Source organism: Tachypleus tridentatus, chromosome 12 (assembly GCF_004210375.1).
Source record: "Tachypleus tridentatus isolate NWPU-2018 chromosome 12, ASM421037v1, whole genome shotgun sequence".
In the NCBI taxonomy this organism is placed as follows: Eukaryota; Metazoa; Arthropoda; class Merostomata; order Xiphosura; family Limulidae; genus Tachypleus; species Tachypleus tridentatus.
Window position 1 is genome coordinate 67,875,933 of NC_134836.1, and position 18,166 is coordinate 67,894,098.

The 18,166-nt window shown below is 34.0% G+C and overlaps 1 protein-coding gene and 1 long non-coding RNA gene across 11 annotated transcripts in view; one reads left to right on the forward strand and one right to left on the reverse strand.

Annotated features, from left to right (window-relative positions):
• The window catches only part of LOC143233471 (sodium-dependent phosphate transporter 1-B-like), a 54,690-nt gene that overhangs the window by 12,071 nt on the left and 24,453 nt on the right, over positions 1-18,166 (forward strand). For 7 of the 10 annotated variants that reach the window (XM_076469736.1, XM_076469738.1, XM_076469735.1 and 4 more), the window contains 2 exons: positions 1,573-1,807; positions 3,942-4,043. In XM_076469736.1, the coding sequence (XP_076325851.1) occupies positions 1,612-1,807; positions 3,942-4,043 (298 nt within the window). In that variant the 5' untranslated portion in view covers positions 1,573-1,611. Of the gene's footprint in view, positions 1-1,572; positions 1,808-2,658; positions 2,735-3,941; positions 4,044-11,186; positions 11,227-18,166 lie in introns of those variants that run through there. The other 3 variants (XM_076469742.1, XM_076469741.1, XM_076469743.1) reach the window with 3 other exon arrangements.
• LOC143233475 (uncharacterized) lies at positions 5,352-17,608 on the reverse strand. Its single transcript, XR_013018185.1, has 2 exons — positions 17,286-17,608; positions 5,352-6,674 (listed from the first exon to the last, which is right to left on the reverse strand). It is a non-coding gene; the product is annotated as an uncharacterized LOC143233475 (long non-coding RNA).

Consider the following 18,166-nt stretch of genomic DNA (forward strand, 5'->3'; position numbering starts at 1 on the left):
AACTGAGTTATAATTTACAGAACATTCTTCAATTCTTCAACTGAGTGAGAGTCGACAGAAAAACCGAGTTATTATTTTACAGGATATTTTTCATTGAGTGAGAGCCATTAGAAGAAGTAACTTATTATATTACAAAACATTCTTCATCTGAGTGAGAGTCGACAGAGGAACTGAGTTATTATTTTACAGTACATTCTACATGTGACTGAAAATCAAAAGAATAATTGAGTTATTATTTTACAGGACATTCCTTAACTGCATGAGAGGTGACAGAGGGAGCGAGTTGTTATTTTACTTTACATTCTTCAATTGAGTGAGAGTCAACAGAAGAACTGAGTTATTATTTAATAGGACATTCTTGAAGTGAGTGAGAGTTGACAGAAGAACAGAGTTATTATTTTACAGTACATTCTTCATCTTAGTGACAGTGAAAGAGGAACTGAATTACTATTTTACAGGGCATTTTTCATATGAGTGAGAGTCAACAGGGGAACTGCGTTTTTATATTAGAGGATGTTATTCAACTGAGTGAGAGTTGCCAGAAGGTTTGAGTTATTATTTTACAGAACATTCTTCATCTGAGAGAGAGTCGACAGAGGAACTGAGTTATTATTTTACAGGATATTCTTTAATTCCGTGAGAGTCGACAAAAGAACTGAGTTATTTTTTCGCAGTCATTCTGCTTCTGAGTTGGAGTTGACACAAGATCTGAGTTATTATTTTACAGAACATTCTACTTTTGAGTGAGATTTTGAGAAAAGATCTGAGTTATTATATTACAGGACATTTTTTTTATCTGAGTGAGAGTCGATTAGGGATCTTAGTTATTATTTTACAGGACATTCTTCATCTGAGTGAGAATCGAGAAAAGAAGTGAGTTATTATTTTAGAGAACATACTTAATCTGAGTGAGAATCGACTGAAAAACTGACTAATTATTTTACAGGGCATTTTTGAACTGAGTGAGAGTCAACAGAAGAACTGAGTTATTGTTTTACAGAACATTCTTCTGAGTGAGAGTCGTTAGAAGAACTGAGTTATTATATTACAGGACATTCTTTATCGGAGTGAGAATTTACTGAAATACTGAGTAATTTTTTTACAGACGATTCTTTAACTGAGTGAGAGTCAACATGGGAACTGAGTTGTTGTTTTAGAGGACGCTATTCAACTGAGTGAGAGTTGCCAGAAGGTTTGAGTTATTATTTTACAGAACATTCTCTATCTGAGTGAGAATCGAGAAATGAAGTGAGTTATTATTTTACAGGTCATTTTTCATCTGACTGAGAGTTGACAGGAGAACTGAGTTATTATTTTACATTATATTCTTCATCTGAGTGATAGTCAACAGAGGAATTGGATTTTTATTTTACAGGACCTTCTTCAACTGAGTGAGTTGACAGAAGAATTGAATTATTATTATACAGAACATTCTTTAACTGATTGATAGTTGACAGAGGAACTAAATTTTTATTTTACAGGACATTTGTCTACCAGTTGAGAGATAAGAAAACATTAAAATTATTTTCATTTTGTTATTATTATCATAGAAGAAATAAATTTTATTTACAGGAACCAGCTCTTCATCTAGTTACCTAAGATACAGCCAATATGCTAGAGCCACAGGCTCCAGAGGTAGTGTGGATCGTTGTGGTAGCCTTTCTTATCTCCTTTCTTCTTGCTTTTGGAGTGGGAGCCAATGATGTTGCTAACTCTTTTGGAACATCGGTGGGTGCCAAGGTCCTAACATTACGTCAAGCTTGCTTTCTGGCTGCTATTTTTGAGATGCTTGGGGCTATTCTTATTGGTAAGTTTGATAATGTGTTAAGTCAAATGTTTGTTGGAAAGCAGTGAATACTAATCTTGTATCAAAAGTGTATTCTGTTCCTATGTATTGAAAGATTCAATTTAATTATCCCACTTTTAGGGGTGGCATCACTGAACCATAGTTGTTAACAGCCTCCCTTTCCTTCTCTGAACATCATGTGGCAGTGTTGTTCTGCTTTGACCTTTGCTTCTTTCCCTTTTCACTTTTTGTATCAAATTTTTGGACATTACCTATGGGATAACCTGATATGAGTAAATAACCTGTGTTTTTTTTCCTTCGTTCTCTGTACTTTAACTTAACGTGTTTAAATAACCTGTGTTTGGTTTTTCTTCCTTTTCTGTAATTTAACTCAAACATGTTTAAACAACCTTTATTTGGTTTTGCTTTGTGACAGTTAAATTACTTTTGAAAGAGATGGAATTTTATAAATTTATGAAATCTCACAAACTTACTTTAATAGAAAGTATTGTGATTATGGCATCAGTCAAATTACCTTTCACTTTTGTTTTAAGAACAATAACCAAGTCATGGTGTTCATGTGCTGTGCTTTACTGAATACTGACTCCTGTCTGTGACATGATGTGTCAGTATTTTTTTACAATCTTCCAATCTTCTTGGATATTACCTGACAAATATTTTAAGTACTGTGTTTAGAGACTCCGTCTTTTGCTGTATAGGTTCTGGTTTATTCAGGGAGCCTTTATTTCAGTTGTGCTGTAAATAGGTACTCTATCTTCTTCTTGATAGATCCTGCAGTTTTCTGGATGTTTTTATCATTTTAAGTGGTATTGATAGTAACCCTATTTTTGATCCTATCTTCTCTAGAGTAGGCTCTGGCAACTGACTTGAGTGGTAATCCCCTATTTTATGATCCTATCTTCTCTAGAGCAGGCTTTGGCAACTGATGTGAGTTGTAACTTTATTTTATTATCTCTCTTAAGGACTGTGAATAAGTAACTTGTATTCATGGTTCTTATGCTGAAACAGTTTTGTCACTTAAGAGAGTCTACCTTTAATAAGTGAAAGGTCATTCTATAGAGATATTTTAAATTATTAACAGACTTCATATTGATAGCATTACTTTATTTCTGGCCACTTTGAAATCTATAATACACTTAGTTATTTAGTCATCTTACAGCCATTAATTTAATTCTTTTCCATTATAAGTTCCATTCAGAACATCAGTAGTTCTTTATGTATTGAAATTTGCTTTGTAAAAAGTATGATGTGTCCTAGTTTATTACGGATGGTTGCCAAAATAAATTACCCCTTGGATATTTGTGATGTCTGTTCTTCATGAAGTGTATACAGCTTAGCAGCTCAGGTGAGCAGCAAATTAGTGTAACTTAGCAGCTCAGTTGAGCAGGAAATTGGTGTAGGTTAGCAGCTCAGGTGAGCAAGAAATTAGTGTAACTTAGCAACTCAGATGAACAGGAAATTGGTGTAACTTAGCAGCTCAGGTGAACAGGAAATTGGTGTAACTTAGCAGCTTAGATGAGCAGACAATTAATGTAATTTAACAGCTCAGATGAGCAGGAAATTGGGATATTTTAGCAGCTCAGTTGAGCAGGAAATTGATGTAGGTTAGCTGCTCAGGTGAGCAAGAAAGTAGTGCAACTTTACAGCTCAGGTGAGCAGGAAATTGGTGTAGGTTAGCAGCTCAGGTGAGCAGGAAATTAGTGTAACTTAGCAACTCAGATGAACAAGAAATTGGTGTAACTTAGCAGGTCAGTTGAGCAGGAATATGGTGTAGGTTAGCAGCTCAGGTGTGCAAGAAATTAGTGTAACTTAGCAGCTCATGTGAGCAGGAAATTGGTGTAGGTTAGCAGCTCAGGTGAACAGGAAATTGGTGTAACTTAGCAGCTTAGATGAGCAGAAAATTAATGTAATTTAACAGCTCAGATGAGCAGGAAATTGGGATATTTTAGCAGCTCAGGTGAGAAAGAAATTAGTATAACTTAGCAACTTAGGTGAGCAATAAATTAGCGTAACTTAGCAGCTCAGGTGAGCAGGAAATTAGTGTAACTTAGCAGCTCAGGTGAGCAGGAAATTAATGTATTTTAACAGCTTAGGTTTAATCTTTAATAAAATGTACTGTATATTGTTTGTTCAGGTTATAAAGTTTCAGACACAGTGAGAAAAGGAATTTTTCCAGTAGAAATGTATGAAGGAGCAGAACGAGAGCTCTTATTAGGAAATTTGGCTGCTTTGATAGGTAAGTCCACGAGAAAATATTCTTAAACTGATCAAATAAAGATAATTAATCTGGTTTGTCAGTTATTAACATTAACTTGATTCATCAGGTATTATAGTATAGGATACAATATGCTGTTGACAGGTAGTTTGTGTGACATTATATCAGACTAACTTTGTGTGCTTGACTATAAGCTGACTTAATGAGGTCATTTACCTTTTATCTTTCAATTTAAGTACTATGGTTTTTTTATTTTATATCCAATAAAGATAATTTTAAGTTACTGACATTGAAATGTTACAGAGATTTGTGTTCTGTTGTTTGACAATTTTAATATTCAAAGCATCAAAAGAGAAGGATTTAACTTTAAATGTAAGAGATTCTGTGGATATAAAAGTAGCACTAGCAGGAGAAGATATGAAAAGCTACACTACAGAATATTTAAAACTAAAAGGATAGAATATTTTGCACCAATATTACAAATTTCTCTTTACATCAAGGGAAAATGGAAAGTACAATCTGTGATGTAGAGGCCTAATGTATTCTTTGGTTGATCATGCCCTCTGATGTGGACTGCAATTACACCTATTCAGGGCTCATCAGCAAATAAAAAAATACAGTTTGGCCTATTATATTGTTGATATGTAAATAATATTGATGGATTGTTTAAACCTTTTAAACTCAACATAGGGTGACCTAAATTAATTTAAGTGTATAATAATATTGTGATATTGTGCTAAATTATTATTTGATACTATATGATGGATCAGTTGTTTCATGATGTTATTAAAGATTTCTTTTCATAAAAAATAAAATTAAAAATATTATCTATGACACAAAGGACTAATATATTCTAGCACTTTTTGGTTTATCTGTAAATTAACCCCAGAAGTTCATTCCTCTTATAGAGCATCTTTTTAATTTTGTCTTTTTCAAATGACAAATTTGTTTTAGATAGTTTTGGCAAAGCTAAACCTTATTTAGAAATATATCTTTCCCAACCTCTAGTTATATAATGATTCTAACTAATTTACTCTTTCACAAAACCATTTTTAACTGAAAACACCACAGAGGATATACAAAGGTGAATATATTGCTGCCCTGACTATAGCTTATTATTGCAAGTGTTTTGCTCTTTTCGAACTTATGTATTATTGAATATGAAGAAATTACTCATACTTAAGGAATAACCTGAGTTGACGGGTGTAGGAGAAGTACTCAGGACGAGAGGCTGACTGTTTGTTCAATGGTTTATTTACACTTATTGTACCATACAAGTAATGTTGGCAGTATCTTGGCAAGGAGAAACGGTCATGACCAGAAGTCTCTGTGAATGAGGTAATGTTGGCAGTATCTTGGCAAGGAGAAACGGTCATGACCAGAAGTCTCTGTGAATGAGGTAATGTTGGCAGTATCTTGGCAAGGGGAAACATTGGTCATGATTGCAAGTCTCTGTGAATGAGGTAATGTCAGCAGTATCTCAGCAAGGAGAAGTGTTGGCCGTAACCACAAGTCTCTGTAAATGAGGTAGTGTTGGCAGTATCTCAGCAAGGAGAAATGTTTGTCATAACCAGAAGTTTCTGTGAATGAGATAAATCTAATGTTCTAATGTGTAGAAAAATAAAAAGTAGAATGCTTCCTGAATCACTGTGGGCTTGGAATGGTTGGTCTCAAGAACAGTAGTTACCTATAGGCTTGGAGTGGTTGGTCTCAAGAACAGTAGTTGATGGTGGGCCTGGAATGGTTGGTCTCAAGAACAGTAGTTGACTGTAGGCTTGGAATGGTTGGTCTCAAGAACAGTAGTTTACTGTGGGCTTGGAATGGTTGGTTTCAAGAACAGTAGTTGACTGTGAGCTTTGACTCCAGCTATCATAAAGTTAGCCAAACTGGGCAGACTTGATCTTGATGAAATTCAAGCAATCCATCAGGTTCACTTCAAGGCGGGATGTATCATCACAAGTATGATCTGTGGCATTTGTACAGTTAGGAATACCCTGGGATATCATCAGTAGATTGACATTTTGATGGGAAAGTTTGTCAAGGAATCCCTATTTTTGTCACAATAAGGTATCAAGTGGTAACTTCAAACCAGTTGCAAGAAAGGAAGAAGGCTGCAATGGCAACTTCTATAGCTATGGTCTGGGTGAGCCATTCCATCAAGGTACTTCAACTACATTGAGTTTGGGCCATGTAGTGTAACTAGCCACCCATACATATCAGCACTTTAATGTGACTACACTGGTTTTCTGTTGACAAACAGTGACACTCTGTTCCTACTAAGATTTTTATGCCACCTACTATTGTAGTGATGCTTACACTGAGATATTGTTCTAGAAGAGAGGAACAAAATGTATCATTTGGGTGTAACGTGGTGAATTAGTTTCAATTGAGCTGTTTGTAATTTTTGTTAAACAACAAGCTATTTAATAATAGCATGAGAACCAACAGCACCCATTTTGTGATGAGAAGCACTGTGGGTAAGGTTATAAGTTTCGATCAACAGGTCAAGTACAACCAATAGTAACCAGAAAATACTTTTAAAACTAACATAAAAAAGAAGTTAGGCTTGACAACCAACTTAGGGAGACAGGTGGCAGTGAAAGGTTTGGTGGTCATTGTAGCTCTTCTGGTTGGTTGAAGCATGTTGTATATCTGTAAGGGTAGAGTAAATATAGCTAACTAAGACTAGCATTAACACTGGGATGACATCAGCTACACAATATCTGAAAACAATTACATCTAATTTCATGTTGGAATTAACGTACAGTTAAAGTATGTAACTATCTTGGTAGTATTCAACAATAAAACTCTTTATTAATGTACAGTTAAAGTTGTAACAGTCCTGGTAGTATTAAACAATAAAACTGTTTATTGACGTACAGTTAAAGTCTGTAACAATCTTTACAGTATTAAACAGTAAAACTGTTTATTAAGTTACAATTAAAGTTAGTAACTATCTTGGTAGTATTAAACAATAAAACTGTTTTTTAACTGAGAGTTAATACCTGTTACAATCTTGGTAGTATTAAGTAATAAAACTGTTTATTAACTTACAGTTGTAAAGTCTGTAACAATATTCATAGAATTAAACAATAAAACTGTGTATTAACTTACAGTTATAAAGTATGTAATTATCTTGGTAGTATTAAATAATAAAACTGTTTACTAACTTAAATTTAAAGCCTGTAACTCTCTTGCTGGAATTAAACAATAAAACTGTTTATTAACATACAATTAAAGTTGTAACAGTCTTCGTAGTATTAAACAATAAAATTGGTTATTAACTTCCAGTTAGAGCATGCAACTATTCTGGTAGTATTAACTAATAAAACTGTTTATTAACTTACAATTAAAGGCTGTAACTCTCTTGCTAGTATTAAACAATAAAACTATTTATCAACGTGCAGGTAAAGTCTTTAACAATCTTGGTAGTATTAAAGAATAAACTGTTTATTAACATGTAGTTAAAATGTGCAACTATTTTGATAGTATTAAACAAAAAACTTTATTAACTTACAGTTAAATTCTGTAACTATCTTGATAGTATTAAACAATAAAACTGTTTATTAATTTACACTTAAAATATGGAACTATCTTGGTAGTATTAAATAATATAACTTTATTAGCTTACAGTTAAAGTCTTTAAGAATCTTGATAGTATTAAACAACAAAACTCTTTATTAAAGTACAGTTAAAGTGTGACTATTTTGATAGTATTAAATCGTAAAACTGTTTATTAACTTACAGTTTAAGTATGTAACTATTTTGGTAGTGTTAAATGATAAAACTGTTTATTAATTTACAGTTATAAAGTCTGTAACAATATTCATAGTATTAAATAATAAAACTGTTTATTAACGCACAGTTAAAGTCTGTAACAATATTCATAGTATTAAATAATAAAACTGTTTATTAACGCACAGTTAAAGTCTGTAACTATCTTGGTAGTATTAAACAATAAAACTTTTTATTAACTTACAGTAAAAGTATGTTACTATCTTGATAGTATTAAACAATAAAACTGTTTTTTAACTGACAGTTAATATCTGTTACAATCTTGGTAGTATTAAGTAATAAAACTGTTTATTAACGTACATTTAAAGTTGTAACAGTTTTCGTAGTATTAAACAATAAAACTGTTTATTAGCGTACAGTTAAAGTCTATAACAATCTTGAAAGTATTAAACAATAAAACATTTTATTAACTTACAGCTAAAGTCTATAACAATCTTGATAGTATTAAAGAATAAAACTGTTTATTAGAGTTATAAAGTCTATAACAACATTGATAGTATTAAATAATAAAATTGTTTATCATTCTACAGTTAAAGTGTGTAATTATTTTGATAGTAGTCAGCAATAAAACTGTTTATTAACTTAAAGTTAAAGTCTCTGACTATCTTGGTATTATTAAACAATAAAACTGTTTATTAAATTACAGTAAAAAGCCTGTAACAATATTGATAGTATTAAATAATAAAACTGTTTTTTAACGTACACTTAAAGTCTATAACAATATTGGTAGTATTAAACAATAAAACTGTTTATTAACGTACACTTATACACTATAACAATCTTGATAGTATTAAATAATAAAACTTTACGTACAATTAAAGTGTGTAACTATTTTGATAGTATCAAATAATGAAACGTTTTATTAACGTACAGTTAAAGTTAGTAACTATCTTTGTAGTATTAACTTACAGTTATAAAGTCTGTAACAATAGTGACAGTACTAAATAATAAAACTTTATTAATCTACAGTGAAAGTCTGTAAATATCTTTATAGTATTAAACTGTTTATTAATGTACAGTGAAAGTCTGTAAATATCTTTATAGTATTAAACTGTTTATTAATGTACAGTGAAAGTCTGTAAATATCTTTATAGTATTAAACTGTTTATTAATGTACAGTGAAAGTCTGTAAATATCTTTATAGTATTAAACTGTTTATTAATGTACAGTGAAAGTCTGTAAATATCTTTATAGTATTAAACAATAAAATTCTTTATTAACGTACAATTAAAGTGAGTTATTATCTTGATACACTTAAACAATAAAACTGTTCATTGACGTACAGTTAAAGTCTGTGACAATTTTGGTAGTATTAAACAATAAAACTGTTAGTGAAAACCAACATTTGTTAAGCTACTGGTAACTCTTCTCTTGACTTCCCTTTATGTTAGTAGGGTACAAGTATTTCTGTTTGTTAGTCTGGTGACTTCACATGCAGCTAACGCCAATTTTAGAACTACGCTGGAAAGTTATGTAATCTATTTTTATCACTTTTTTTTATCTTTTTCGTTGCGACCTACATTGAAACAGATCCAGTAGTGAATATCACAGCTGCATAATATGGAGTTACAAAGTCTACTACATTTAGATGCGGTTTGTGGAAAAATTATGATACATATTTGAAACATAGGTATATTAAACTTGTGAAATTTTTCAAATGGGATGCGAAAGAATTTAGCAATGTATTTCACAGCGTTTTAAGTGTTAGTTAGGGTTAGATCACGTAATGCAGAATGAACGGAGGTTAGTATTCTTGCTATAAACATTAGTTCTAGTAGTGGTCATACAGTCTGGTTCATGTAACTGTAGTGGAGAGTGAACAGACCTTGTTATCCTGGCTATAAACAGTAGGTATAGTGGTAGTCATACAGTCTGGTTCATGTAATTATAGTGGAGAGTGAACAGACATTGGTATTCTTGCTATAAACAATAGATACGGTATTGGTCTTACAGTCCGGTTCATGTAGCTGTAGTAGAGAGCGAACAGACTTTGTTATCCTTGTTATAAACAGAAGGTACGGTTGTGGTCAGACAGTCTGGTTCATGTAACTGTAGTGGAGAGTGAACAGAGTTTAACATCTTTGCTATAAACAGTAGTTTTTATTACAGAAACATCCAGATCTGATCTAAATGTAGTTCCACTTCTCAGTTTGAACTGTAATAATAGTAAGTGATCGAGCTCAGATTTTCATTTGGAATTAAAATAAATAGAAAAATGGCGAGAGATAATAAACAGAAAAGAAGAGACACTTGGTTCTTCAAGTCTGTTCTAGAAAATAATGAACTTTAAACACCTCACTTTGTTGCTTATAAGAAACCCTTTTCTTCCTGTAGCATCCTCTGAATCCGTTCCATTTAATCCATATTAGTTGACGCGGATAGCCCTCGTGTAGCTTTGCGCGAAATTCAAAACAAACAAACGACGTTAGTCCCTTCTGAACACTTGCCAATGAACCCATGTTAGTCCTCTGAAGACATTTTAGTGGGTTAATATTAGTCCCCGTTTTAACACTTTCCAGTAAGTCCATATCGTTTGCATACTTTTTCATTTAAGGAGGTCGAAACTGCACATTTTATTTTCAAATGTGGGTTAATTGGTAATGTGTATAAAGCCGTCATAATGTTCATTTATTTGTAGTAATTATGTGTATAAGTACTCTCTAAAGTTGTATTAGCAACACAGCACTGTCATGATGGCTTGAGATCCTTTCCTACAATCACGCTATTAAATGTCTTTCAAACTATAGTAAACTTGTGATCCCAATTATAATAATTCAAATGTATTACCTTGTTTATAGTATATTTGTCCAACTTACCACTTGATCCAAGTCATTTTCTATATATCTCTATACAGCTAGAAATGCCCAAGTTTAAGTAAACTTTTCTAACTTAGTAATGTCTGTATGAACGTCATTAATGTAACTGAAGAAGACAAAGATACATCACAATAAGTCTCTCTCACTGGTTCCATAATTAACAATTTATTGTCAGTGGCGGCGCCAAGGGGGGACTTGGGGTAGCTTGAGCCCCTCCCAAAACGAACCAAGCCCCCTCAGCCCCCCAATATTGTTATCTACATATATTCATAAAATATGGAAAACACAAACGTCGTTGTTGCTTAACAATAAACATCAAAGAGACATAGATCTGTAGAACTCAACGTCTTCATTAAGACGGAAGTATGTGTCATGCATCCCATAACAACGTACTGAATGCACTGAAACTCATGCGTTGTATTGCCGCTCCCTCTGTAATGCCATTCTATCTTGAGCTTTGACGAAGATTAGACTATGTCTTTATGTTATATTTCTTTTGATTTGTAACTTTACTCTTAATGGTATATTAAATGTTCAATCTAAGTTAATATTGATTTTCTTTATTATTATGTATTACCTTGGGTGGAATTTAGGTAAGCTTTCTCTTTTACATATACGCATTTTTTCATAAACAGATTATTTCTAATTTGTAATAATGAATTATTAATCAGAGTATGAATTTGCATTGAAAACGTAGTTCAAAATAGAACACCTTTCTGAAATGTACCTTGGTATTTACATTATTATAATTTACCATCTATACTTCATATTGATGGCATTTTGTGAAGCCCCTCTACATTTTACCTCAGCCCCAACGAAAATATCCTGGCGCCGCCACTGTTTCATGTATCTAACCACCTTACATACTAGTTACAGTGTTTCTTTAACTCTACAGATGTGGTTTTTCTTTCATGTGGTACTTTGTAATAAACACTAAAAACACTTAATTTCTTTCGTTCATTTACATAAGATCATCCCAGAAACAGAAAGTCGACAGATAAGTAAGGAAAAATCTGTTTAGTGAATCTATTTGATAAACTTCGCTGAACTATTTGTAAATCTTCTTTTATCAAATTAAAAATATTTTCACGCTACAGAAGTAAAAATTATCTGACCTGTGATCTTCAGGCGCTCTTACAACCCCTTTTAAAAGTAGGAATAGCATTAGCAACTCTCCAGTTCGTTGTCCTTGTCGAGTCGTGATACCTTATCTATTTTTAATGTCTTTCCTTCGGTTCTGTATTTCAGTTTATGAATGTATCGTAAATTTCACAAAAAATAAATCTTTGTCCAGTCTTTATGTTGCCCTAACTAGTTTATCAATTTGTATTTTCCAGTTTTAAAATCCACCATAGAAATTTAGTTTTTAGTTTCAAGGGTAACTATGGGCGATTAAAACACAAAGCATCAATTTAAACTACCTTAACAAAATTTCGAAATTAAATATTAAATTTGACTTTATATCCTAGCGGAGTCTGGGTGCCGCTAATATGACTTATCCCATCTCATTAACTTGAAGTTCACCTAAGAAGGTCGAAACGTTGATCTCTGTTTTATTTTAATAAAAGTTTTAATATCCATACCAGTCGTCTTGACATAGTTATCCTATCTGTTGTACAGAGAAATACACACACTTGATTGGTTTAACGAGTTCATAGAGGAGTGAAGTCTCTATAGTTTCGTGACGGGACTGGGGGATGCATGACTGAATTTCGCCAACAGGATGGGCGTTTATGAGGTGTGGATAGTGTTGTTCTCTTTGTTTTACATGCATGGTATTAGAAACACTGTTTGATTGTCAGTTAATTCAGGACACAGGTTTACTTTACTGTTGGCACTTCCTAAGGTGTTAAAGTGACACGTGTGTCACGGACCTGTAAACAATAGCACGACCGATTATATGCTACGTTTTATGTTTAGTACATTCATAATATTCAATTAGAAATTGTATCACTTTTTTGCCAAATTTTTATCACCATTTTCTTTATTTGCGTAAAACTTCTTCCAAGAATTCCCCAAAAGGAAGGATAAAAATGTTGACGATAGAGTTCACAGAAAAATGGACTTATGTTGACAACCCCTCGTTGCGTCCATGTGATCACGTGCCGTGCTATGTGTTTCAGAGAATATATGCAGTCATTGTGAATATCTAGTACGGTATAAATATTCGACAAAATGTTGATCAATAACAGATACGTAATAATATTCTTTTCTAGTTCATTAAATCTGATAAGTTTGCACATTAATTATATTAACGTAAATTTTTATCTCAAGCGATCATTTCAGCCTTACACCCATCACAAAACTGGCACAGATATGTTGACGATACAATTGCTGGATTCACATCTACAGAATCACACTTGTTTTTTCAAACACGTTAACTCCATACACCCCAACATTAAGTTCACGTGTGAACACGAAAGAAAACTAACAAAATAGGATTTCTCAACTTCAATATCACTAGAACCGATACACAATTCAAAAACAGAAAAAAAAACAAATCAACCATACTAGACTACAAAACAAAAACTCAACACATTAAGAAACCAAATAAATACAGCCACAAAACTTTGCTCACCCGATAAAATTAACGATGAAATCAACAAAATAAAACAACGCTTCATCTAAATCAACAAATTTCCTCCAAAAACTATGAAATAAATTATATGCACACACCTAGATCAACAACAAATTACAAAACCTTATACTGCTGCATACCATATGTTCCAGACATCAGCGAAAAAATAACCAACATTTGGAAAAAAATAGAACACAACATTCCATTACACACCAAATTTATTCAAAAACCAGGTACAAAACAAAAGTCCATACTATGTAAAAACTACACTTACAGATACAACACCAACATTATTTATAAAGTACAATACAACAACTGCTACGACTTTTGTATTGGAGAAACAAACAAAAATGGAAACTAGATTCAAAGACAAAAACACCAACAGACGTTTTTGAACACTGCAAATCAAATAAACACAACGTAACCATAGAGAACACCCAGATACTAAGTAAGAAAAAAATATAAACAAACGCAAAATCAAAATAGCCCTACATATACGGGCCCGGCATGGCTACGCGTGTTAACTCGTGCGACTCGTAATCTGAGGGTCGCGGGTTCACATCCCCGTCGCGCCAAACATGCTCGCCCTTTCAGCCGTGGGGGCGTTGTAACGTGACGGTCAATCTCACTATTCGTTGGTATAAGAGTAGCCCAAGAGTTGGCGGTGGGTGGTAATGACTAGCTGCCTTCCCTATAGTCTTACACTACTAAATTAGGGACGGCTAGCACAGATAGCCCTCGAGTAGCTTTGTGCGAAATTAAAAAAACAACAACCTACATATACAACAACTAAAACCAATATAAAGAAACACCTTTATACTAATTAATAACCGTTCATCTAACTGCATTACCCCTACAATCCCAGACCTGATTACACTCTGATGTCGAGAAAACCCACTTGTAGAGAAAAATATATATGTAAATACGGACCAATACAAAGGAACACCTTTATACCTATATTAAAAATAATATAATAATAATAAAATAAATAATATAAAATTATATATTCAAACATCTAAGCACGCCCTCTACATTCCGACACTCAGTTACACAACCCCTTTCAAACATGTGGTCAGTTACCTCTTTCTTTGTGAACCTGACGATGACCGAAGAAAGTCGAAACGTTGTTCGCTCTTCTACGTAAAATATTTTCTCAACCCAAACGAGCCGTTTTAGCATAAATATTTTTCTGATTACACTCGTTCCTAAAACGTGCCCGGCAGCAGTCAGTTGCAAACTCTTTGTTAACCTGAATATGACCAAAGAAGGTCGAAACGTTGTTCTCTGCTTATATTAATAAAAGTGTTAATACTCATAGCAACCTTTCTGATAAACATTTTTATTTCAAGTGGATTTCTCGTTATCTCATTTACGTAATCATACACAAAGTTTGCGAATGTTGAAGTGGGAAGTCGTAATGCTGTACAAAGAAAGTTTAATGGATTTTAGTTTTGTAATATTTGACTTGGTTACATTTATCTTCGAGGACAGAAACATTCCATAACTGATCTGATGATAAAATAATAGCATGTTGTCGATGGAGGTACCTCCGATGTTGCTAATTGTATTGTTGCACCTCTTATTACACCATTCTTTTGTAAGGTTTAAGGTGGGTTGAAGTAATGACGTGTCTAGTGCACACTCCCACCACATGAGTTGCACTACTTATTGTACACCCTTGTGCAAATTAATTGAAACAAATGGTCATTTTACAATATTTTCAGCATGGCGGCCGGTGTAGGCTCGCTGGACCCGCTGATTTCCTTTAACAGTCATTTTTTTCACATAGACGGCGTCATTAGCTGTGTTTTGCAGTACTGTCGATCTATTTTTGGGATATATGACGAAATTTTAAGGAATATTACGTCATTAGAAATTGCGTTAGAAGGGCAAGGAGACCAGTCAAAAAACAACTTCTTACCAACTCAATGAAGAAAAAACGGTATCAATGTGGTTTGAAATACAAGAACTGGATTCAAGAACAATGGAGGAAGGTGTTATTCAGTGACGAGACTCATTTCTTCGTACAGGGTCAAAGAAGTCTCCATGTTCACAGATCTCCAGGTGAGAAACTTCGAGAATCTCACATCAATCAGTTCGTAAAACATCTCTTGAAGAAGATGTTTTGGAGCTTTCTTAGCTACTATGGCATTGGAGGCTTACATATCGTAGAAGGTATGAATGCGAGGACCACAGTATATCGAAGTTTTGCAGAAAAGAGTCGTTACAGAATTGAAAAAGAGATTTCCAGATGGATCTGGCATTTTCCAGAAAGATCTGGCTCCATGCCACACATCGAAACTTGTGAAGAATTTTATGACTACAACGCGAATGAAGGTGCTGGACTGACCTGGAAACTCTCCGGACTTAAATCCTATTGAAAATGTTTGGACAATTTGTAAAGAAAGACTTCGGGAAAAAGACTGTACTACGAAAGATAAGCTAATTAAGGCCATAATTGAGGTGTGGTACCAGGATCCAAATATTAGTAAAGATTGCAGTTAACTCGTGGACTCAATATCAAAGAGGATTAATGATCTTCCGAAAAATAAAGGCGGTCATATGATGTATTAATTTGTGAGTAATTTTTGGATTCTCAGAAATAAAATGCAAAAAATTGAAAAAATCGTAGTTTTCCATCTTGTTTCAATTAATTTGCATAAGGGTGTACTATTATTTTGTTAGGTTTAGGCTAAATTGAATATTGAAGCCAATGACATGACGTGTCTGTTCACTCAGTGACTATATAAATTTGTAAAATGCGCTACTTATTCTTCTTCTATTAGGCTTAAGATGTTTCATAGTTGAAGCCAGTGGCATGTCTTGTGCATTATATCTGATAACCACACCTTCATCATATTGAAATGTCAGTAAGTGACATGGTGCTGAAAAGAACAGGATTAGAAATGCTTTCCCTTGAGAAACTCCAATAGAAGAACTCTCAGAATATATTTGTTCTGACCTTCCTGGCATCCAGAAAGCTGGAGGGCCAGAGGATAATGTCCTGCAGCAGTCCAGTCTCGGACAACTGAAATCTCAGACCGCTGTACGTTAGTGTGTTATATTTTTCTCCAATCTCAAACAGTTGAAATCTTAGACTGCTGTATGTTAGTGTGTTATATTTGTCATTAAAGTTATGTATTATTTTCAATAAGTATTAAAGTGTGGTCCACTGTTTCTCTTGATCATTTGAATCCAGTTTAAACTTCGATGAATTTATTCGTAACTTCTTGAAAAATGAGAAAACAATACACGTTTTCATGTGTTATATATAATGTAAGAAGACAATACAGGTTTTCATGTGTTGTATATAATCGAAGAAGACAATACCAGTTTTCATGTGTGGTGTATAACCGGAAAGAAGGTCAACTTTCTGTAGCTTCTCTCCATATTTGTCATGAATTATAAATACTGAAATCCTCTAAACAGAACTGAGGAAATAGTTTATGATGTTTCACTGGGCTCTGCCTCACATGAATGTTGAACGCATACGCATTGAACTTTTGCATATTTGTGCTGAATTCAAGAAATATAAGTCTTAGCTGAGATAACTTTAATTTAATAATGAAACATACGTTCGCATTGTTACCAGAGAGTGACCCGTCACTTCGGTCACTAATGCTAGAGCTAGTGACACAAAATGGGTTTTCAAAGATATTTAAGAACAAACACACGTGTATATAGAGGTTTTGCGTGAACCTATTAGTGTCACGTGACCACAACGAGGTTTGTAAACATACCGCCATATTCAGTACTATTCACATGTAAATGGATGCCGCTGTCTTTAATCACTTGTGGCACACCTGACAGGTGCTGAAAAGGCCAGGTATGAGGAAAACGTGAAGGAACTGGGTGTAGGAGACCCGTATATGCTCCCGCCACGTGTATCTCGGAAATATCTGTAAATTTGGTTGAATATGATCGTCATCACTGCATATGACGGCAGACCTGTACAGTATTTGACCTTCTCGTCGTCATTTGCAAAAGTAGCATCTTCGAAACAGTTCTGCTATACATATATCATGCGTGTAAGTTTCAATTTATTCAGCCTGGCTATAGATGAATTATACATACCTGACACAAAATGTTTACTACAAAGTCTGGTGTGCTCTGTGGGTGTCCAGTTTTTTCCTGTTGATAGCTGCAATCCATCGTCTTCTTCGGTCGGGATCTTTAGGAAATCTGTAGTATGACACATTTTCCACCTGTCCATGTCGATTTGAACAGTTAAATGCACAACACGAGTGTACCATCGTGCACTTTTGACTATGAATCACCCTTGTGTTGGAATATAAACACGCCGAGCGTGCCACCCATCATGGCGGTCAGCAGTAACTAGGTCAAGAGTGACGTCACACGCAAAACCTCTATGTATAAATTGGGGATCTGGGAACATGGGCGGTAATTCGCCAGCCGCCAGGGATCTCCATCTTCGAGCCAAGGTCTGGCTCACTTCACTTTCGCTGCTTTCGTCCAGTTCTCCCGTCCTTCCTCTCACTCACAAATATTTTTGAAATGTTAAAAATAAAGTAAAAATTCCATGGATATTTTAAAACATTTCTCACGTAAGGGGACGAAGAGGAACTACAAAGTTCCTGAACACCCCAGTTGGAGAGAGAACTCTTCTGATTTCTCTCTCTCTAAACTGAACCCCTGCCACGTTAGTTTAGTTTACATGGGCGGTTGCTAGAATGCTGTTCTCAAGTCTCTTGTTAGCGTGGGTGCCGAAAGTTACAATTGTAAGTACATTTCTTCACAACAGTTTAAAGTAACAGTTTCTACATTAGTGATGTAGAGAACTATATATGCAAAAACGGCTCGTTTGGGTTGGGAAAATATTTTACGTAGAAGAGCGAACAACGTTTCGACCTTCTTTGATGTGAACGTCGAAACGTTGTTGCTCTTCTACGTAAAATATTTTCCCAACCCAAACGAGCCGTTTTTGCATATATAGT